A 23896-nucleotide genomic window follows, 5' to 3' on the forward strand; every position below is an offset into this window, starting at 1 on the left:
CACATTAAAATCGTGGCAACATTGCTGACAAATTTCCATGCATTTTTTTTTACACATTAAGTGGTAGAAAACTTTGTTCCAAGGGCAGAACACAATACTCCATGTTCAAGTGTGAACTGGTTGCCTTCAACTACTTGTAGCCCAGGTCATCACCAAAGCCCAATGGTTTAAGTGAATTTTCCAGCTTGGAGATGCTCACAGTGCCCAGTGCAGGCTGGTATTCCTGTGTTGGCTTACTTTGCTGAGCACAGAAGTGCTGAGGAAATAGAAGCAGTAAGAGTCTAACCTGTCCAGGAGCTTAGAGAACCATCAGCATGAGGAATAATACTGCAATACTTCCCAAGATGCATATAAACCACAGCAATTCTTAATATTTCCATGCTTACATCCATTGTTATAATTGGTCAGATATAGCTGTATAAGAGAAAAACTTCAACAAAACAAAAAAAAGGAGGTGGTGGGGTGGTGTTTGAATTATTTCCAAAACATTCTTTTATGCAGACAGGATATCCCAGAAGCTCGTTTCCTAGATGCAAGATCTTCTTTGAGAAGAACTTCTAAGACCAGCTAAAGCCAAAAATAATCCCAAGACATCTCCAGATTCAAATGCCATACAACCAAAGCATCAACCCAAACATTAAAATCCGTGTTTAGGACCAAGCCAATACCTTATCTAAGAAATTGATGAAACCAATGAATAGAACCTTCAATAAACAACACATCAGCTTTTGTGCTTGCTTTAAAAAAGTTAACCAGTCATAGTTACCTAATAGAGAAAGACACTGCAGCCTTCAGATATATCACAGAGGTTCTTGCTGCTGATACAGAGCCTTAGGAGATGGTTACAGGAGCTGTGTTGAACAGGAAAGCAAAAGGGTTTTTTTTCCCAAAATTAGAAATATACAATTTCCAAAAATGGGAGCAAAAGACAAAAGGTAATGAAAAATACTGCTGAAGAAATGTTTAATTAAAAAAATCAGGAATTCAACAGTGCCTAAATCTTTATTTTTCATAACCTACATATTTTTTTTCAAATTAGACAGTTTTACATTTTTATGACACAAAAGGAAACTTAAATTACTGATAGTTTACATGTAAGCTTGATTCCAGTCTTAATGGAAGAAGAACAAAAACAAAAACCCTCAAAAAGGCTCCCATATTACACTTCTATTTCGTGAATTGGCAGCTGTTAGGTGTCCTCAGAAATCTTGGATTGTCTGCTGCTATTAGTGTAATAGGTTCCGAAGCACAAAACCCCTACCTGTAGCTGAAGGAGATACAGAGATAGGTGTGCACCATTACAGTCAGCTGTTGCTCCTGATACACTGCCCCATGCTCCAAGGGCCTCTCCAAGCCAAGGGCTCAAGGCTTTGAAGGACAAGGCAGCAACATAAAAAATTTGCCACTGCTCACACGTTTCTAAGTGACAGTGTCACGGGGCAGGACTGATTTGAAATGACATTCAGTTTTGAAAGCAACCTTTTTTGTTAAATTCCTGGAAGAACCTCAGATCCCATTTTGACTTGTTTTCAAAATAAGAAGCATCACCACGCAGTTCTAACAGGGTAAAATGCCAATTTTAATTACTGGATCCCTGAACCTTGAGCTCAGCTACTGCTTTTGGGAGATTTTTAATTTTAAAAGCTATGTTTTAATCCCTCTCTGTATCATAGCAACAGTCTGCATGCAACTTCACAACTCTACTCCGAAAACTCCATTTTGTCACTGAGTGGGGGTGGGGGGGAAATAAATCCCAAAGCAAAATACAGTAAGGAGAAGTTGTATTGTATATTACACAGCGATTTGGCGTGTCACTTTTTTTTTTAAAAAAAGCTATAAAACCACATCAGAGGAAGGTTTAAACTTTAGATGCAACAGACTGTTGCTGGGTAAGCAGTAATTACAGTGTATTGACCTATCACAAATGGCAGCAGAATACATTAGAAGAGCACAACACATCCCACTGGTCTCAACAGATCACCTGGGGCACGGGCTGAGCACCAGCACGAGCCGCTCACAGCCGCTGGAAGGGACCACTCGCCACTGTCTGCAGCTGGTAAAGCCTTTCACTTGCAGCAGACAAACAGAATGAGTCATACAGCTGGCCTAAACCATACACAAATCTAGCTACCGCTTTCACTGCCACTGGGGAAAGGAGAAGGGGGTAAAAATCCAATGACAGAAGGAGTTGAGCAGTTTTGGTGATGGTGTCAGGGTCCTATCTCCTCCCTCAGCATTCACAAAGTGCGCTTTTGAAACAGGAAAAAATCAACAGACTCCATGTGCCCTATTTTGACCAATTCTGCAGCATACAACAGGCTGGATTTACAATGCCAACTAGTTACCAATTGATGCTTGTAATAGGAAATTTATCAGGAGTCAACTTCTATAGTTACTTTACAGTTCTATGAACCATGCATTGATACTCTTGAAAGCAGACAAGTAAGCTTCAGTGTATATTTTTGCAGCAGTCAAGTTTTTCCCCAATTAGACTTGATTTTTTATTAATGACTTAAAAATTACAGTTTGACTGCTGAAATTCATTATTTACATTGCATAACACTTTTGAATTGGTTAAATTGTTTGGTTTTAAAGGGACTTTACGAAAATATTTGAGGGCTTTCAAATAAGACTTTCGTTCCATTTCCCTTTTGCAGTGAAGAGGCAGAGTCAGTTCAACACACCAGAATAAAATAAGAAAAAGAAAAAACAACAAATTAAAGTAATATTCAAACCACAACATTTAGTTTATCTACATCCAGCTCAACAGCAACATTTATAATATCAATAATTTTTATCAGATTTTTTTTCTTTAGGGTACCTTTTTATATGTTCTGATTATTTACAACTGTACAAGCAAAGCACACACTTCCAAGTGCACATATTTAATACAGTATTGACTATTTGCATTTACAGGTTTTTCAACAATCTGAAAAAGATCAACTGTTTAAGATCTTTAAGGTATATTACAAAAACTGCTGCTAGTTCCTGTACTACAGTATGTTTACCCAGTAAGACCAGTGACAATAGATACATACTGTAACTGAGTAATTCTGTATGCCATTCATGCTAACCCTCCACGGGGTCAGACCTCATTAACTCTAAACTGTCTTGTACAAAAGTTAAGGCAAAGTCATTTTCAAGTTTAAATAAAATTCAAGTCTTTAAATATTGGATGGAAATAATTCTTTAAAAAAATCAGTTGTTTAAATAAACATTTTTGTGGAATAAACTGTACTGTCATAGTCAGCAGGAATGAGTTTTGTCTGAACTTCCTGCAGTTTAAACACTTAAAGAAAAGCTTTAGGCATTTTAAAACAAAAATAATTTATATTCAACTTTATTAGAAACTTGCTAATTTAGTGCATCCTTGTCCTTCAGAAAGCGCATCACTTCTAAAGTAAATAAGTGTGAGAAACCTCATCCCAGAGGTAAATATCAGGGATCTCTTCCTCCACCACACAAAACAAACACCATTATCTCACGGCTTGAAAAATTTAAATCCGTATGCCAATGCTCGTAGTTACAGGAAGATGTCAACACAAGGCTGACTAAGATATGAACTCTTTCAAAGAGCACTTGGGGCAGAGTTTTAAAAAAAAGTCTACACAGAGCACAGGGGTAACCAGAATATACAGCGCTGACTCAGTTAACTCCCTTACAAGCACAGGGAAGCTACGGTTATCACAAGAAGGCTACTCTGCTTTCTCCTGATAACATCCACTAACAGGCTTCACCACCATAGAAGCTCACAGACTTGATTCTTTCTATTCACAATGTGCTTTGTATTTGCAAATTATAACATCAGTTTTATTCTGGAGTGAGAAGATGGTTACTTGCTTGCAGTAAGTCAAAAAAGGAAATATTTCAGAAAGACTGCTATATGGTGCCCTGTAGAATTCATTTTGTGTGTGCAAAACATCAAAAAAAGATTAAGTTTTTAAAAATGCTAGAAACAGCTACTCATTTAACCTAAAAGTGCAAGTTTGTTTGCTGACACTTAGTACAGCAGCCCAATAAAAAAAAATCTTCAAGGTCACATACTAATTTGTAAAATATATCTACTTTCTTGCACTCTACACACTAGCTGCCGTTATCAGTCTTTTGGACACTAATTTAGATATGTACTTGCAGACCAGTTTATTAAAAATATTGCAGCAGCATGTTTCTGCTTAACAGTTTAGAAAAAACTCACTATACAGAGCTTGCACTCACACCGCCACAGAGAGGCTTAATAAAAAGTTGATTTTTTTTTTTAAAGACAAATATTTTACACCTTGGAAAAAGAAAAAAAAAAATCACACTAAGCTTCACCTCCAATTAAGCACCAATCTAAATGTAAGGTTTAGAACAACTATCCAGAAATACCCAGAAAAATAGAATGCTTGTTCAAGAGGGGGAAGAAGTATTTCACAAAAAAATAACTTGCAGGCATTGTTACATGCCTTGTATCACTGCAAGCTCCTAACCAGCAACTCATTCTCAGGTATCTTAGTGGGAACATGGGTTTAATTTGTGGGAAACAGACCTCTTCTCAAATCCCTCCCAGGTGTTATTTTCACTGAGGAGATTTTGGAGGGGTACTCTGTTCTTTATTTAAGCGTTTGCCAACGGCTGGAGGGGACGATCTGCGTCCTGACTGTCTTCTCTGGTCTTTGGGTTGTCCAGGATGTGACTTTGCAGGAGGAGGTTCTCTGTTTTTCTCTATTGTTTCTGTGGGCTTTTTTTCTTCTTTCCCACATGCTACAGTGTTTGGCTTCTGTTCTTTCTGGGGTTGCAATGTAGGAGGATCCTTAGTTGTTCTCTGGCAAATTTCCGCATAACTAGGTTTTCGCAGTTCCTGGGAAATCAGGAACAAACAGAACAGAGTTAAACAAAGCATCCTGAGGGGAAAAAAAACTTGTATGAACAAAAAAGGGGGAAGTCCTGTCCCAAAAGAATGCTGCACTTAAATATGCAGATGAGGGTTTGAGTATGAAGTTTACAAAAACTGCATAGACAATAAAGCTGAAAAAAAGGTAAAATGTAAAACAGCATCCCAGAAAAATGGGGTACTGGCACAGGGCAAAATACTTCCCCTTCAAACTCTAAACCAGCTGAAACACAATGAATACTTTGGTTTCAATATCAACATATGTTTTAATACTTCTACCTCTAGGATACTACCAAGAAAAAGATTCAGATAAGGAGATGTCTCTTACACTGTTAATTGCATAATTCTGTCATGCAAGTAATCATGAAGTCAAACAAGCAAAAAGCTGCTGGACAAATTCTAGGATGCTGGCCTCACGTGATTAGGCAACATGGGTAGCAGTAAGTATTCTGTTAAATGCAAACTGGATCATTAAGAAAAAGTGAATGATAAGGTCACTTACTATGGCAGCCCCATTGACTTGTACCGATTTACATGCAGTACTCAGAGTGGAAGAAGAAAGTCTTTCTGTACTCTGTGTCTCTCTCTGCTGTTTATCCACAACTTTGGAGTCCCTGTAATCATCCAGCAGGAAGCAAGGCTCATGAAAAGTGAAACTTCAGGATAGATGAATAGTTTAATAATAGCTCTAAAAAGTTTGAATATGATTGCAAGTAGTTACAGCTATAATTTGCCTAGCACATGATGACTAGCATTTCATTAAAAATATGCTATCAAGAATAGAAAAAATATATTCCTGTGCAATGTGACACTACCTCTAATTTGTCATGGTCTAATAGCATTTAGTTACTCAGCTATTTGATTTGCAGGTTCCAAACAAAGTGTTACCAAAAAAACTTTTTTTATGGTATGGACATCAGTACTGCCCACAGGGCCATGGGTTTACTCTCTGTGTTTCCAAGGTATCTAAATACAAGACAGTAAGGTATTCATTAAACTTTTACTCACAGAAACTAAACCACAACTCTCAATTTTCTTCTGCTAAATGACTATTATGATTGAATCACTATTATGATATTGTTCAGAAATTAAGCTTTATTGCCTTTACTACAAGTACAACAAAATATTACTTCTTTCATTGATTAAAATTTTAATAGCTATTTACATTGTTCTGCCTGATGAAAGAAAATGCAAATGTGATGCAGAGCAGACTAATTATACCCATGTAATTAAGTGCTTACTCAGTAGGCTGGGGAGGCGAAGGAGACCTTTCAAAGGTCCTGGGCAATGTAGAAGAAACTGGTAACGGCTCTCGAGGAATTCCTGATGGAATAGTGTTTGTACTTGCATCCACATTAATGTTCTGAAGGAGGAAAAAAGGAACAGAAAGACAATCAAAATATCCAATTAATATGGTCTGCCTGAAAATTAGCACAACCAGGAAACACTTCATAGTTTGATTTATACCAGTAAATTGACTATAGGAAGGTACAGAAGGAGCCAATATAGATATTGTAATGAACATGTTATTTTTTCCTTTACATTTATTTAGAAACACAGATAGATAACACACTGGGGTTATTTCCAAAGAAGTTAGAAACTTAAGTCCATTTGGGACATATCTGAATGACAAAATCACTTCAAATCATTAAGACCACCTTTAATCAATCATCACCTTGTCAATTAGACCACAGCATTAAGTGCCACATCTGGTCATTTCTTGAACACTTCCTAGGGTGGTGACTCCAACACTTCTCTGGGCAATGTGTTCCAACACTTAACTTGCTTTACAGTAAAAAAAAAATTTCCTGACTTTCAACCTAAACCTCCCCTGGCACACCTTGAGGCCATTTCCTCTTGTCCTGTCACTGGTTGCCTGGGAAAAGAGACCAACCCCCACCTGGCTACAGCATCTGTGCAGGCAGTTGTAAGGAGTGATAAGGTCTCCCCTAAGCTTCCTTTCCTCCAGGTTACACAACCCCAGTTCCCTCAGCTGTTCCTCATAACTTGTGCTCCAGACCCTTTTCCAGCTTTGCTGCCCATCTCTGGACACCCTCCAGCACCTCAATGTCCTTCTTGTATTGGGGGGCCCAAAGCTGAACACAGGCTTCCAGGTGCAGCCTCACCAGTGCCCAGGACAGGGGGACAATCAGTGCCCTGGTCCTGCTGGCTGCACCATTTCTGATACAGGCCAGGATGCCTTTGGCTTTCTTGGCCACCTGGGCACACCTGGCTCATGTTCAGCTGCTGTCAACCAGCACCCCCAGGTCCTTTCCCCAGGGCCACTTTGCAGCCACTCTGTCCCCAGCCTGTAGCACTGCCTGGGGTTGTTGTGACCCAAATGCAGGACCCAGCACTTGGCCTTGTTGAAGCTCACACAATTGCCTCAGCCCATCAATCCAGCCTGTCCAGACCCCTCTGTAGACCTTTCCCTTCCTGCCCTCCAGCACATCAGCACTCCTGCCCAACTTAGTGCTGTCTGTGAACTTACTGAGGGTGCCCTCAATCCCCCTGTCCAGATGACTGATGAAGTTATTAAACCAGACTGGTCCCAATACCAAACCCTGGGGAATACCACTACTGACTGGACTTCTTTCCACCTGAAAATTCTGCACCTGCTGGTGACAAAGCAGGCTTTGCACCTGTACACACAACCACAGGCAGCCTATGAAGACAAAAGTCTCCTAGTGCTGTGCACTAAGAACTGTCTTCTTCAAAGCTCTAATTCTGTACCATCCCAATATAATGATTTGCTACCAAGCAAAGGCTTTTTCCATAGCCCTCAAAAGATTCTGCTAGTGCCAAGTGATGCTGTACTTCAAGATAAATGCCAAATAGGTTCAAGATGCATACATTAATTTAAATGGTCACAAAATAAGAAAAGACAACTTTGTATCCTGAAGAACATATATCTCACTTATATAACCATTTTGTTTGTTTTAAAGAGTGCTATGTTCTTTGTATTGCTTCTGACCTGTCTCATCCTAAAAACTTTGAACCCCAAAGAGATTCTGGTACGCAGAAAGGGAAGCAAGAGGAGAACACAAGCTCAGAAGGAATAAGATAACACTCCTTTTCCCTCAGCCAAGTCACCATTCAAAAGGGCATAACCTTAAGACTCCTATGGATTGCTGTTACAAAAGAAAATGTTATTTGATGGCACTGTTTTAAAATCAGGCAGCATAGATTACTGCAGTAGATCTAAGCCTAGTTTGATTCCAAGTAAAACCCTGCAAAAGGTGGATGTTTAGAAATAACAGAACAGCTTTTATAGTTTTATTCACTGTAATAGTGTGTGCAAAGGCTTGAAATTGCAAGCTGCTGAGCATTCTGACCCAAGTGCATCAGAACCTGTAGGTACATGGTTGAGTGTGAACAGCTTCAAGTCAAGCAGACATGCAAGAGCTTTTCCTTGCCAAAACACTCAGCCTTGATCTGACAGTGCTGCACTTCCTAGTTACAAAATGTGGGATGATTATTACCTGCCATTCCCCAGAGCTACTTCTAGAAGAGCATCACTAAGCAAAGAGCATAAAGGTGTGATGCTTGCATAACAACTGCTGGAAATGATAGACCTTTAGTCCCTTCAGCTCCCATACACTGGACTTGCCCATCTATATGAAACAAGGGAAGCACTGTGTAACTCTACTTCAGTGCTTTGTAACACCACATCAAGTGACATGAAAAAACATTGAGATCAAGGTGAAAAGCAGCCTGTATACATTGGCAAGACTGATGTTAGCTCAAACAGCTTTGTAGCAGAACACAATTGCTCTTTGGAGCCAGCTGCTGTTATCTTACTCTTTACTTAAATGCCAACAAGGAAAGGCAGCATAATCCCTTTTTTCCACACAATGGTACAAAGTAACTCCTGTATGCTGGAAAATGAAACTGGGAAATTGAAGGATGCTTTTTAATGTGACAGTGCACTGCAAGTATCATAAAGCCTAAGTGCCTGACTGATATGAAGACTGCTTCTACAGGAGAGAAGTCTAAGTTCTTTACCATAAGTACAAAGCAAGTATTAGATCTGTAATGGGGGAACAAAGGGCTTTCAGCTGCAGCATTAAAAGCAAGTGCTGGAATTGTATTTAAAACCTGAAATACCATAGTCAAAAACCACTTCATAAGTAACAGAGGTAAAATACTTCATAATTTTTAGATCTTAGCCAAGAACAGCCTACCATGTGTAGTACTGGCTGACAGTAAGTTAAACACTGTTTTTACCATGGCTCTGAGCTGCTCATTTCCCCTAAAGGCAATCCTGGAACACAGCAGCCCCTCCTACCACCTGCAGGAGACGGAGTAGATGGGCTCTCTGTACAGTCACTGCCTTGGATGCAGACTGCCCTGCTGCCTCTCCCTTTCTTTACCAACCCCTGACACATGGGCACCAAAGAAAACATTCTAAACCCAGCTTATTGCAGGAGAAGACACCAGAGATTGTGCTGGTTCACCACTTGACCACGTCACTTTGCACTGCTAATCCAGGGCTTAACTTCTTCAGTTGTGGTACAGCTATAAAAACACAAGTTACATTTGAGCTATCAAAAAAAGCCAATACAGACTTTCATAGCCCAGAGAATTCCACACTGCAGAGGGTTATTTGAGTTTTCCTGGAGAAGAACATACTGTCACTCACAGATGGCATAGCAGAGACAGTTCTAAGAATGAAATCTATGAAAAACTACTGAACATTAATTTTCAACTGCATCTCTACTACATCTATACAGCAGTGGTTGCCAAGTTATTCTGGTGTTTTTTTATCTTTCTGAGCAATTTGACAAGACAACACTGGGATCCAGCTGGTTTTGGTAGCAGTTCTTGTTCCAGCTATGATGCCTAGTGTACTGAGATTATGTAGGCAGCTTCTTTATTTTGGTGCTTAGAAGTTTGTCACTTTAAAGTGTTTTATATAAAATTCAGAAGTCTTACTTTCAAGTAGGAGGGAAAATGTATCACATACTCTTCACCTGAGTCTATCAAAAAGCCTGAGGCAGTTATGTACAGCAAAGATCATATTTTCTAATCTCTGCTATTAACATCTACTTATTAAACTGGTGCCCATATTCCACACCATTTCAGAGAGAATACCCAACAAATTCTAAGATATAAGTGAAGAAGGCAGCAGCACATAATTTGACAGCTCTTTTTAAAGAACATTTCTTACAACCCATGTAAACCCACAAGTTTTTCCATGTATAGACCACCAAATCAGAAAACAAGAGGTATGCAATTCTTTGTTTTCCCAACAAAAATGAACATCCACTACTCACTCTTTCTTTTGACGTTCCTATTACCACACTGGACAGTCTGTTTTCAAACAGGTCTTCAGTCTTTAAATTGCCAGCAGCCCCAGGTAATGGAGGAAAGCTAGATAAACCCAATTCAAAGCTGGGAGATGGAGGTTTTGGGGGTGGTGGAGACTGTGTTTGGCCTCTCTGGAATAGAAATACCATGTTGGGGTTACTGCACTAGATGACAGAAAAGATATGCAGCTCTAAACTGTATTTTGCACTTGATTTGTATCAGCAAACCCCTGGAGAAGGCTCCCCTATCTCATCCCCCAAAAAACCCATAGAGTACCAAGGAATAGATGCTTTCATTTTCCACTGTTGCCCTTGAAATATTTAATTATTATTTAAATACCATGGTATATGCATCAGCTTTAGGGACACTGACACAATAAGAAGTTTTCTCACTGACTCTTCATTGAGGACAGACACAGTGACACAGAAAGGAAAACAGACTGGTTTATGTATCATGATATGGTGAAAATATAATGCCCATTTATGTACAGTTAGTAACATCCTAAATAAAAAGAAAGGAGTCAACAAGAATCTTATTTTAAGATACATGAAGAAAGGGTAAGACAGCATGCCTTGTACGTAGTACAGACAGTAACAATTTATATCTAATTAGTATTAATCTGTATTGTCACTGTGTAAAAATAGAAAGGTAAGAGTCAAAACTATTTTTGAAACAGACACTTTCTAACTAATTCTAAGAAGAAAACCAATGTCTCAAGCAAAACAACCACCTGTGTGTTAAATGCAACTATTTTGCACTATAGAGAGCATTTCAAGAGTTAAAAGTACCATGGTTTAAGATCACTTGTGAGAAATGCTGGTAAGGATTTCCAAGTTGTTTTATATTTACACAGGAAAAATAAAACTCCTTTGTAATATGCTGTAACTGAAGTTACCAATTAACTTCACCTACATCATGTAAACAAAGAAGTTTTTCTTCAAAGAACTGTTTCTTGACTGTGCTGAGGCCTATGCTAAGATGATCTTTGCTGCAAAATACCAAATGCAAACCAATCTCTGAAACTGTTCCTATTTTGAAAAGCAAAATACGAGTATATAGTCCAGATGGTGCAAATGTGAGAACAATGCTTCTGAACAAAAAGAACAACAGATATGAGACTACTTTTGAGGTCTTTTCACAAACTACATGTAATGTCCAAAGAATTGTGTGTCAAGAGGGAAGCAGGGAAAGAAAAAATACAGAAGCAAGAACAACTGCAACTCCAAGCACTGCTCCTGACCCAGCATTACCCCCTGGAAGAATGCTACAGCAATGGAGACTGCAAATCTCCAAAACTGAAGTCAGATGACCTGTCAAAGGTCAGGGAGAGAGACTACACTAATCCAGATCAAACTGCAAGAGGAACAACTCGAATTTTTAGAAGTCATTCTTCAAATCACACACTTACTCTTGTTAAAAGGGACTGAAGTTCTGCAATAGCAAATGTTTTTGTAACATTTTAAGTTACAAAGTTGAATCCTAAAACCCTCAAAAAATTAAGAGTGGCATTAACATCTAAAATTAGCAGGATAAGGGAGGACTTCAATGTGTTTTAAGCTAAATGCATAAAATTTCTCAAGTTAACTTCTTGTAGATTCAGGACTTGGCTTATGTTTACAGACTCATAAAAAATCTGATCAAAAAGTTTCATGCTCTTTTTCATGAAAATGTGCATACAACTCTATACTTTTTCCTTTAAAAAGAAAAATCTTCTAAAGAAGTCATTACTCCATTCAAATATACTGGTTTTAGTGGTGTTCTGTGTACACTATCTAACTGCTACAGCATTACACAAGAAATAGGATACTGGATTCAATTATTTCCACAGTCTAAAGGGAAAATTTTCATTTTTTGGTTCCAAGTACACTTCCTTACAGTCCTGGGTGTGCAGTAGCTCTCACCTCTGCTCAAGGTGCAGCACTGGACACTACAGAATAAAGATTCTTGGCCCAGAAGAGACTGGAAGGAATCTGGCTACACAGGCTGCAATTACAGCCTGGTGCTGAGAGAAGGGAACTGTGGGTCTCCCAAGAACTCACATCTACCAGTTTTTACATGCAAAGTTCAAATAATCTTTGCAGTCAGCTCTGTCAGAAGTGCCGCTCTGCTCAGGGAAGCATCCAAGGTAATCCTTTCACTTCAGCCACTCACACCTAACCTGTACCACTTCCTTGTTCGTTGAAATATAGAAAAAAGTTAATAGGAAAACTTCACTCTAAAAATTCAAGCAGCTTTGAAAGGGCAAAAGGAAGAAGTACTGGGATTCCTACAGGCAATCTGGTCTCTGGGAAGTTTGATGAGAACTAAAAGCAATCAAAAGGAAGGAATCACTTGCTAAACTTTCCTGCTTCTCTATCCTAGTTCCCTCAGGCCAATCAACAGCAGGAGCCACAAACACACATATGCAGTGATTCCAGACCTTTAGGAAAGTGTTATGGCTCATGCAAGCAGTGTTACTTTACAACTGTAACATGAATAAGGAAATAACCTGGTTCAACTTCATGAATATGCCACGTGTGGCAAAAATAAATAGCACAGAAATGACTGCTTTTATCACACCAAACCGTAAATCCTACAAAACCATGGTTTTTTTCTCTTCTACACTTAGTGCAGCCTTTTCAAGTATCAAGTCTACTTTGGTAATAACCTTGAATTTCAGTTTCCCAAAACCACAGTATTTTAATAGTGTTAGCATACCCTTACCTGCTGGCACCTGAAGAGGCATTTAAGAAAGTGAACTGACCACTTCATAACAAACATTATGCCACAAATATCTACATAATGTTCTTCACTATCACCATGATTGATAATGAAGCATCAAGTGTTCTGAACTTCAGCTGTTTAGCCATTCCTGAATGTGAACACTGGCACGTTGACAAAAACTGAGATAGAAATTTTTTGCTACTGTAAGAGTAATTTTAACTTTTCCCTGACTTCTGAGTTATTGAAAAATCTTCTCTGATACTCAAATGCAGTAAACTCATGTGACTAATGAGCTGTTGTCCTTAATCAACTGTGATGTTCAACTGCTTCTGCAGTAACTTATGTCCCCTTATGTCTACTCCATGAAATATCCACACTCTTGCCTTGTTACCCTGCTTTTATTAGAGACAAATAAGATCATGAACACTCACTGTAAACTTGTCCTCCCTTTTCTTTCGGTAGCCATATGAGTTTTTCCTAAGGGAAAGAATGCAGATATGAGAACCTTGCCTATAAATGGATGGAAAGCAGTTAATGAAAACAGGAGAAATTAATTCCAATTGCTATTTCATCCATCTTCATTCTACACAGGTTATCCAGAAATGTTTTAGGGAAAAATTCCTAGCAAGCTGTCCTTAAAATAAAGGGATACATCTTATTCAAGTCAGGGTAAGAATAAACTGGTTGCAAGTAATTCCTGTGTTAAAAGCATCTCGGTAGAGATTACATATAAGGATTAGACAAAATGTTACAGTATATAAATAGGGGGGTCAAGAATTTTTGTATATCAATGTAACTTCTGAATTACAGCTAACTATTTTCAATCCAGGTAAGGCTCCTTCAAAACATTTTTAGCACTTTGCCCCCCAGCCCTGCTGCAGGTAAAGCCCCTCCAAGCAGCACAGTAAAATTTGCAGTGCATTCTAATTCAGTTTCAATATATTTTCTAAGTTAATTTTACTTTTATTATTCTAAATGTATTCAATACTGAAACATCAAAACAATATCATTTTAAGTACTGACTATTCCTGCACATTTTTGTAGTCTATAGTTTGAGCAATCTTGTTTCCTGAGTTCTTAATCACACTTTCATCCATTAGTTATAACACAATTTGGTAAATTAGATTTAGAAAAGTATTACAACCCTTGCACAAAATACCCATTTAATTTGCAATGATACAAGTCTGAAATAGGATCATCTGCAAAAAACTTATCTTCCAATTCAGTAAGTCACTCAAAATGTGATTTACTTGGAGTCATAAATACAGCCATTATCAAAGCTGCACAAAACTTTTATGAAGCACTTATTAGAACTGTATTTATAAATATGCCAATTTTCAGCTCCCCAGGTAGTTGGTTCTGTTTTTTGTTAGGCTGCTTTTAAAACAACATAACAATAGTTTCCTTAGTTGCCTGTAGCAGTTTTTCCTCCCTCCATACCAATCCATCATCTTTGCTGTTGTGTATGCCCAGTTTGGTTAAAATTCTGATCCTTCAACTGAAAAAGTGAAGAATGAGCACTGCTAACACACATTCAGGTGTACAATCTGCAATGCTGAACAATGGAATTGGGCAGAACTTCTTCAATAAAGTCAAACAAATAATACACAAAAACTTTCTTGCACCAGATGAAGAAATGATAGAAGATTAGATCTTATAGATCTAAACAGTTCATCAGTTGCCAATAATGATTTTCATCAGGTAGGAAAGCATGTGAGTCTGCTTTGCCTTTGTTGTGTATCGTACTTTGCAAGATTTTAGGTTTGAGGAGAGAGTCTGAGTTTAAAGCAGCATTGAGAATAGTAACAATACCACATCTCCACTAAACAGAGCAGTTTAGAAGCAGCAGCACTTGGCTGTTCAGAGGACAACCATGAAGCACACTCACCTTCCCCTCCCTAATCCAGGGGACGAGTCAAGGCTGGTCTGTTCCATCCTCCCAGTTCCCACTTCCCTCTTGGTGTAGCTGGTGGTGGCACTCTGCACCCGTGTCCTGCTTTGGCCCGGCTGCCGCGTCTGTGGACTCCTGACGCCATTGATTAAACGATCAGCAGAAAAGTTGAATATTGTAGGACTGTCTAGAAGCCCAGGTCCCCTTTCTGCACTGGGTATTGTATGGCGTATATGTGACTTGCTAGGATTCCTATAAATTCAAAAGTCATTTCAACATACGCGCACTAGCAACACCTTCTGAGGCCTAAGCCTGTTCACAGAATTCAGAAGCAAGATCTTCACTCCTTTATCACTTATTTCAGTTATAAGAATGATCAACATTCATTGTAACAGGTCATGTGAATTACCAAAATTAACCTTTTCCCTGTCTGTTGTCAACTAGAGCTTTACTATATGAATAATCCTGTTGATGACATGTCATCTCAGAATATTTCAGCTGAATACCCTAAATCACAGAACAGACAAGTTCTCAGCTTTCAGACTGTACATTTACATTTCCAAACACTACATCCATTAACATCAGAAGCACCATCTGCCCTCTGGCCTCACCTTTAGCACCAGGTTCAGTTTCACAAGTATTCTCAAGTGAGCTGGTGTTACTAAAATAAGCAGATGAAAACCCCATGTGCCAGATTATACAACAGTATTGTTAAAAGACAGATGAACTTGCCTGTTCCTGGGAGGATATTGTCTGAGTGTTGTCAGTGGAGAAGCAGCAGGCTTGAAGGTTGGAGATGTGAACCCATTGATAAATCCAGTATTTGGAAATGGTGTTACCTATAAAAAGGTATCGCATGCTCATCATTATAAACAAACTGAGTATTACTTTTCTTAACTCTATATTTTATGTCATTCTGTGCAGGACAGTACTCAAAAGATTGTCTCAAACAGCAATAGAGCATCTGTCTAGTGCCTTGTAGCTGACTTAGAAAATTTCTGGAAAAACCCCAAGCTTCTGTTTTTCTGAGAAGTCAGCCACTACACATCTTCAACTTATGACAGTTCAAGAGGATTGAAAAACATCAAGCCAAAATTCTTGGTTGTAAGTTAAACAGCTCTCCTCCTATTTCACACCATACTACACATGGCTTCGGAGTACCAAGATACTTCTTTGTCAGAGCCTCTAATCAACGTGGCCTGTAACTGTTTCTCTTATAATTGTACATGAATTCCTCCCTTAAAAAACCCCAACAACTTCCTTTTAGTTCCTCATTCTACTTCCATGTGACATCTAAATAAAGCCTAGAGAATAAGTGGATGTTAAGTGGAACTCTGATGCTTTTCAGATCACCTTATTATCACCTTATTCTACATGTGAAACACTGCCTTCTTGTCTGAAGAAACAACATTGGCAAAACATTTTCTGAGTTGCATGCATACTAACGACTTGTACATGCCTCAAAACCTGAAGCATGTTCAAAGTCATTTCTCCAACCTCACTAGCACACTTTTGTCTTTTTTATTTGAATGTGTGAGTTTCATTTAATGTTACTGTTAGCGCCAGCAAATGCTTGCTTGTATTTTTCCCCTGAAAATAACTACAATGCAGAACAAAAAGATTCTTTCTACATTCTATTAAGCTTCGAGAAACAGCTATGATTAAGACCATTTGCTATAAAGGTACATTTAAACTTGAAAAAGGTCAAATCATCAATCTTGTGCAAGTTAAATCATCGATCAATGGAAAACAAAATTTAACACCAAAGCTGTCATATCAAACTACTGCTAGCCTAACCTAGCATGCATGACAGCAAATGCTACCTCAGGCTTCACAAAAAGGCCATTAAAGAAGGCCTGTAACAAAGCTCCTTGAGGAACAAAGTTTCATCAAAATATGCTTTGAAGTGTTTCTGGTTTAAGAGTTACAACATGAGTCCTGAAAAATTCCATCAAAGCTAGTAAGCAACCACTGAACCTGAAAAAATGAGAAGACACTGAACTTATCAGGGACCCTAGCAATATTCAACTCTTCTTTCTTTATAATGATGTGTGATCCTTTTGGATGAAAAAAAAAAAAAAAATCTCCGTTTTCCAATAATACCAAAAGCATTCACAGAAGTTGACTGGTTCAAATATACTTTCTTTTCAATTTCTTTTTTTTTTTTTCCCAAACAGGAAAAACTAGATCTTTTCTCAAATATGATTTAAGTACACGATGAAGAATGAGGTAGGTTTTAGAATACTGAGGACATGTGTTGCCATATTCAAGTTTCAGAACTAAAATGGTATTGCCCACATGACTGGGGTATTCAATCTCAAATTAGAGATGAGAGTAGAGTTTATGTTGAAACAGAATAGAGAAACTTTGCTGTATTTTCACACAAGTCTCTACATGCAAACTGCAACCCTGTCTCATGAAAATTATTGCTGTGCCATGGTTCCTCATGGTCCCTGTTCTCCTCAAGTGATTTCTATTCAAATATAGCTCTTCCTACAAAAGAATCAAGAAACATCACGTTACAGTCATGTACATAACACGCAGCTAACCAATGACAATGCACTGCAGAACAGTGAAAAGCAAAGCACAGACAGTTCATTTCCTGTTTTGACTAAGAAAAGTTTGAGATCTTCAATGTTAGCAAACTCATCAAGTGTTCCCCAAAGGATAGGACTAGTAAGCTTTCTTGGATACAGATAGTTACAGGATAACATAAGGTAGAAACACAGTATGATGTGCTTGAACCTGTGGTTTATTAATCTGTGTCTTTCATACTATTTCCATCCAGCTCATTCAGTATCCCAGAGCAAGACTGTGCAACAGTCAGTCTCAGTTTATCTACAGGCAGATTCACATTCATTGCTGCTTAACAAGACAGCTTTTTCCTGGAATAACACTGCTCACTGTGTTACCTTGTCTCCTCCACATTCTTCATCCCCCCTCAGAACGCCTCCCCCTGCAAGGCCTCTGGTTCCCTTCCGTGTGTGTGAAGTGTTTAGCACATCAACTTTTTAATTAGCTGTGGTTCAGTACAGAGGATATTTGCTCAAGTTTGTTCAAGGACACTTTAATCCTCTGCCAAAAAAAACATCTAAAGAACTTCTAATTTTGAGCATTGCTCCCCTCGTTTCTTTGAGCCACAAGTAAAGAGGCATCTCCAGAGGGGAGAAAGAGGCTCCAGATAGGAAACCTGAGCCTCCCAGTCATTATAGGAAACTCCTCATATTTGTAGGGTAACTAAGGCCAACTAAAAGGGGCCAAGGTAATTCTGATGAGTGTCACAATGCAAAAGACAGAAGCAGCATTGCAGGATAGAGTAGATATCTCATTAGAGTATTTAAGGATTTATTGCTGCCACCCTATCTTCAAGCCTTACCAATAGCCCCTTTAAGAAAAGAACATAAAAAGCAATTTAAAAGTGATTTTTGTAATTAGCAAAAGCTACTTCACTTTTCATTGCTAAAAGAGATGTTACCATTGCACAGAAAATATTCTGCTTTAATAACATGCCAAACAGGGCAATTCAGCATGTTAACCTGCAACCTAACTTCCTGTTAGAAGATCTTGGTATCTTGACAAGTCTTTTCTAAGGAACTGCATCAAAACCTAAAAGGTTTAAGAAGAGAATCACACTCCAGTCTGAGATCAGACACAATTTTCAAATAATCCATCTTGTACACCATGACAAGGATTTTGAAGGACTGTTTTTCAAGAAGAACCAGAATCTTAAACTCCCCTCTTCAGGATAGGTATGCTTCCTACACCTCAATAAGAAAATAGTATCAGCTTTGAAAAGAACACAACTGTTCCAGAATCAAGAGACTTACCAATGAAGGGTCAAGGTAGCTGTGTGTGGCTGACCAGGTCTGTGGGCCAATTAAGCTGTACAGTGGGAAGTGCTGCTGGGGACTGTATACTGGAGGGATGTAAAAGGATGTTGTGTAGCGCTGCTGCGTGTAGAGGTTCATATCCAGAGGTCTATATCCATTCTTTGGCAAAAATGTGTTTATAGCTATTGCCTTTGCTTTTATCCTTGCCTGCAAAGGAGATTAGATTATTTATTACAGTAGTCTTTCAAATTATATCAGGATGGTTCAAATTAGCAACTCTCAAACTTTTACTGGACACTTATCAGTCACTGCAGAGACAGCAGGAATGCTCCCCTGCTGCCTGATGCTGGGCTGGATACACCACTGCCAGAAATGAGCAAGAGGAGAGCTGAAGTCATATGTGCTACATTTCTAAACCCACCTTCAGGTCAAATAGCTGCTAAGATTGGACTACTTAAATTTATATTAGAAATCACAGTGAGCACCACAAAACCCAGAACATACACACACACACCACCCCTAACATCATAAACCTCTATTTACCTTAATTGGTTTTCCTTGGAAAGTCTTCACTTCTTCTCTAAGGTATCTGTAAGCCTTTACAAAAAAGAAATTGTTAGATTTGTCAAATGCAATTTAAATAAAGGGAACTTAAGTTTTGACAGGCTAAGATTAACAATAATTCTTGGAGTGTCTGCTAATGTTACAGTATAGCAAAATCTCATACATCACCTCATTTAGCAACATTTAACTTATCATTAAGTGCTTCAGTAGCATTAAAACAAGATTCTAATGGTTATGATTGAAGCATTTAAATGTGTCACCCAAAAAAAGTCAACGCTCTCAGTACAAAAAAATAATAGCTTTAGCCAGGAAGCCAGGATATGTGAACAAGGTAAAAAAACCTCTTAAGTGCTATGTTTAATAGTTACTGAAAACTGGATACTACCTAAGGGGAAGCATTACTGTTTTTGCAGTGTGGGGTATTTTTCTTTTCAAGTTGTTAAGACATTTGTAATACAGTTTACAACCTGTCAATTCATCCTCCTATCATCCTTATTTACTTTTACATTCTAATAAGCTTCAAAAAACAGCATTACCTGCTGTGCATCAGCTTCCGATTCAAATGTGATGAACCAATTGTCATTATAGGCAAACTCACAGTTGATGAACTTAGGCAAATTGTCTCCTTTGAAAAGTGCTTCAACCTCCTGGGGAAAGTGGTTTGATAAGGAGGTGGGGAGGTGAGGGGGGAAGGATGGAGAGAAGAAAACATCAATGTAAACTGCAAAACTCTGACACTCTGAGAAAGAAAGACAGAAAGCACTGTTGGGCTTACAAAACATAATGGAGTAGTTCAGAACACCTGCAGTAGTGTCAGCTCTCTCCAGTCTTGCCCTGGAAGGAATTAAAACTAGCACTGTCTCAGGCCATACTGCAAGAGGGGTCTGGCTGGGAGCTATTTAGGCCAGAGAAGACATTTAAACTTGGTATCAAGTGCAGAAAGATGTCTATTTCTCCCCTGTCCCCAAAAACATGGAGCCACATGAAAACCTGTGCATATGGCATGGGACAGGAAAGTCCTGCCTTTTCAGCAGAAACCTGCAAGTAAGCTTTAACTCAAATGTTTACAGATTCATGTATTTGAAACAGGGCTTATGTTTCCTCAAACACCACTGGCTAGTTTCTACAGAAAAAACAGACCCTGGATTTCTTATCTGTTTTAATTCATTTGCATACTTTTTTGTTTTGTCACAGATCTGAGGTGAGCAGCATCAAAAGGCAACACAACTTGGGAGGCCTTACAGCATCTTGGAATTTTGCTGCTTAAATAAAGCCTAACTCTGCTGTGCTAGAAAACATAGGCTATTAAATCTATTTAGTTAAGTCCACATTTTTCCAGCACAACAAGTTTAAACAAAATGTATAAGACATTTCACTGGAGACCAACTCTTCTGAAAATAAAGACTCCTCAGAACTTTGTTGTCAAACATTTAAGAGTGAACATCCAGTGTTAATATATCCAACCTGATGAACTCACAACAGAAAAAAAATCTACAATACTAAAAGTTAGGCAGTCTTTGTAAGGCTACATTTCCTTTGGAAAGCTAGAAGTAGCCACTATTTTAAAGCTATGTACATAGCATATACCCAACTTCTTCCCTCCAATTCCTTTTAGCATTTTGTTTCATGTTTCTGTTTAAGGCCACTTACTTTTTTGTTACCAGTTTCTAAACTGCAGTACTTCTGATTTTTGTATGATGGTTATTAAGAGGAGCATTCTGTTTCAGAATCTTTAGTCTTCCTTGCAAAATTAAATAGAAGAGAAACTAAAATATATACCCATCATCAAGAATCTGCACCTTCTCCTTTTTGAAAATTCAAGATGGTTTAATTATGACCCCATAATTTTTTCTAATATTTTCATCAGTCATAGTCCCTGCTTCATCAGGGTGGCATTAAGTATCTTTCAAATAATGAAGTTCTCCAGTCTTGCACTCATTCCACAAGCCAGGGGAGATCCTTAGTGACTTATTGACACCTCTCACCTCAGCATTATGGAAATGTTTACAAAGCTTTAACTACTTTACTTGAGCAAGCTTCAAGGGGCAACAGTGGCCTTTTCTAGTCTAAGAGTCATCTTCTTTCATCTTTGTCTATTTATCCAAGGATCTGAGTACCAAGTGCATATAAGTAGGACAAAGCCCAAGAAAATGATGTATCTCTACCAAAGACAGCACTATCAGTTTCTCAGCCCTCTGCAGAACTACAGGTTCTACCACAGCCTTGCTATGAGCAACATGCATCTACCAAAAATATTTCTTATCCAAACAAAGACAATAAACTAAGTTTAAGAAGTTCTATTAGAAATTAACTGTGTAATAAAAAATGTGATGTGCTTATTGAAATCTAGAAGAAATCTGACTTCCAAGTCCTAAGGGAAAAGTGTTCTTTACTGAACAAGGGAACACTTACTTCAATGGGAGTAGATTCAGGTACTTCACGTAAAATCACAATACAGCGATTCTGATTTGGCCGAACTTTTTCCCCCTTTTCATCCACTTGAACTAAAGGCAACGCTAAGAGAGAAAAGACAAGAATGCATTTCAGCTGTCAACAAACCTAGAAGCTTTGCACTCCAAAAGATGTTGTGAACATAGACATACAATGCAGAGCCTCCAATATTTTTGAACATTAAGAAACAAGCAGACAATGTTTCTGTTCATCATTTACATGCCTGAAGAATACTTTCTAGTTTTTTACAAAACTTGTAGCTCTTGCCAAATACACTCTAAGCTGAGGTTTTCACATTGTCAGGGTGTGCAGACATGCATTTATAACTGCATGTCTGCACACCCTGACAATGCCCTTGTAGCTCTCACCAGGTATTCATTCACTTTTCCATCTCTGGTATGCCTCTCTCTTGTTTTGAGCAGACTCAGAAGCACAGAGTTAAGCCAAGGGAGTCTCTTGATCCACCTACTTCCCTTACCTTTACAGGGGATGAAATGTTTTCGTGCTTCCAGGAGAGAACTCTCAGCACTAGTATAGTTAGTGCCTTTATCTTCCACGGAAGCTTCCCACAGAATTCTTCCCAGCTGTGCTCTGAGCAAGCTGAAGTTTGCTCTTGCAAAATGTAAGACCTTAGAAACACTCAGTGTGCTCAGCACGACCCCAAACACCACAGTTCTATGATTGGTGCAGCCAAGGCTCCCACTGACTGAGACATACAGAGCAGGTTTTCTCAGTTTCTGAGCAGTGAGTCCAGCAGTGCCTCATTACTGGTTGGCACATCTAACACTTGTATGGGAACACAGTCCTCTGCATGTTCCAGAAACTTGATGGATGGCAGGAGCTGCTGTATTGTTCTTCCAACAAATATCTATAAGCCATTGAAACTGACTGTAAGAACCAGGTTTGGCTGACCCAAAGCTCCCTTAAGTGACACAAATATTGCTGTATTGGCCTTATTGTCCTGGTTTAGGTCAGTAGCAGAAGCCAGCTGTAAGATCCCCCTTGGAATGTCTTGCCCCACAGGTACCCCACAGAGCTTCCATGACTGATGCAGCTGATTTCTATCCATTCAAGGTTCTCCTTAAAAGAGTGAGACTCCACCATCCCTTCTTCCCCACCTGTCTTTCCAGAACAGTCTAGAGAGATCCATCATGATCCCCCAATCATGTGAGTTGTCCCACCACATCCCACAATTTAAAATCATTAATTCTTATGTGCATAGATCATTATTCAATAGCTGGAATACAGAGTAGCTTTGATAAAACTACAGTCCTATAACTGTGATGATCTAAGCTGCTTGGGCTACTTAATGCTGTACAGAAGAATAATGGCATTTTACTGCAATACAATAAGAAAGAAGAGATGAAAAATTCAGATTAATAGTTCTTCACCAATAACCAAAATGCCTTCTAGCACTGAGGAACTTCTACTCACATCTCAGCACTTCAACAATCAAATCCATATCAGTACTGAGTTTCTTGACATGATCAAGATTTGCTACTGTCATTATTGGCACATACTGATCACTGTCCATCTGTGATATAAGGTACATGTCACTGGCAAGATTTTCTCTGTTGGGAGAAAAAAAATAGAGAAATGTCACAGATAAACTTTGTCCAATAAACTTAAGACAAAAATTCATTACATAGTAGAAGGCAGATTCCTTCAGCATTTTCGCTAATTAATGAAAATCACTGGCTTAAAGCTTGCTAAATGGCTTAAATTACTCAGTTTTAATTATGACCAGTAAAGATCACAAAAATTCACCTGATCTGTAATTGCTTGTAACTACTCTTATTTCAAACCATATTTTTGGTAGTTTATGCATTAGGCACAGAGGTTTCAGGTAAGCTTTAAGAGGTACATCAACACAACACTCTGAAATTTGTGTGTTACTTTTTCCAAATTCTCATCCTTTCCACTCAGTTTTAAGTAACAACTAAGAAATGTTGTTTGGTACATTTAGGTAAATACCTACCTAGATAAACAGAATTCCAGTGTCTTTTTCAGTAATTCTCGTAAATCTTCCTGACCTTCTGGCTGCAACTGTTCGTTTCCACCTAATAATTAAAATACTTCAAATTAAAAAGTAGCTCTGCTATATTACACAATATCTATTTTAAACAAGCCATCATGTCTATTACTGACTACATAGCTAGTAATGAATTTTCAAATTCAATAGATGTTCATTATGTATTAGTTACCAACCCCTGAAATTGCATGGCAACACTTTTATTTAAGACAGAAAAAAGAAACCATGTCTGACTTTACTTG

The 23896-nt window shown here is 38.4% G+C and overlaps 1 protein-coding gene across 2 annotated transcripts in view; it reads right to left on the reverse strand.

Moving 5' to 3' along the window:
- Positions 1 to 983: 983 nt before the first annotated feature.
- The window catches only part of LARP4B (La ribonucleoprotein 4B), a 55793-nt gene continuing 32880 nt past the window's right edge, over positions 984 to 23896 (reverse strand). Inside the window, exons 5-17 of one of the 2 annotated variants that reach the window (XM_066551302.1) lie at positions 23601 to 23682; positions 23057 to 23193; positions 21584 to 21687; positions 19708 to 19818; positions 19151 to 19204; positions 18605 to 18814; positions 15510 to 15616; positions 14775 to 14912; positions 13318 to 13363; positions 10150 to 10314; positions 6115 to 6236; positions 5376 to 5487; positions 984 to 4840 (exon numbers count right to left, since the gene is read on the reverse strand). In XM_066551302.1, the coding sequence (XP_066407399.1) occupies positions 4559 to 4840; positions 5376 to 5487; positions 6115 to 6236; positions 10150 to 10314; positions 13318 to 13363; positions 14775 to 14912; positions 15510 to 15616; positions 18605 to 18814; positions 19151 to 19204; positions 19708 to 19818; positions 21584 to 21687; positions 23057 to 23193; positions 23601 to 23682 (1670 nt within the window). In that variant the 3' untranslated portion in view covers positions 984 to 4558. Of the gene's footprint in view, positions 4841 to 5375; positions 5488 to 6114; positions 6237 to 10149; positions 10315 to 13317; positions 13364 to 14774; positions 15030 to 15509; positions 15617 to 18604; positions 18815 to 19150; positions 19205 to 19707; positions 19819 to 21583; positions 21688 to 23056; positions 23194 to 23600; positions 23683 to 23896 lie in introns of both variants that reach the window. The other variant, XM_066551292.1, reaches the window with a different exon arrangement.

Source organism: Molothrus aeneus, chromosome 1, assembly GCF_037042795.1.
Source record: "Molothrus aeneus isolate 106 chromosome 1, BPBGC_Maene_1.0, whole genome shotgun sequence".
Lineage (NCBI taxonomy): Eukaryota > Metazoa > Chordata > Aves > Passeriformes > Icteridae > Molothrus > Molothrus aeneus.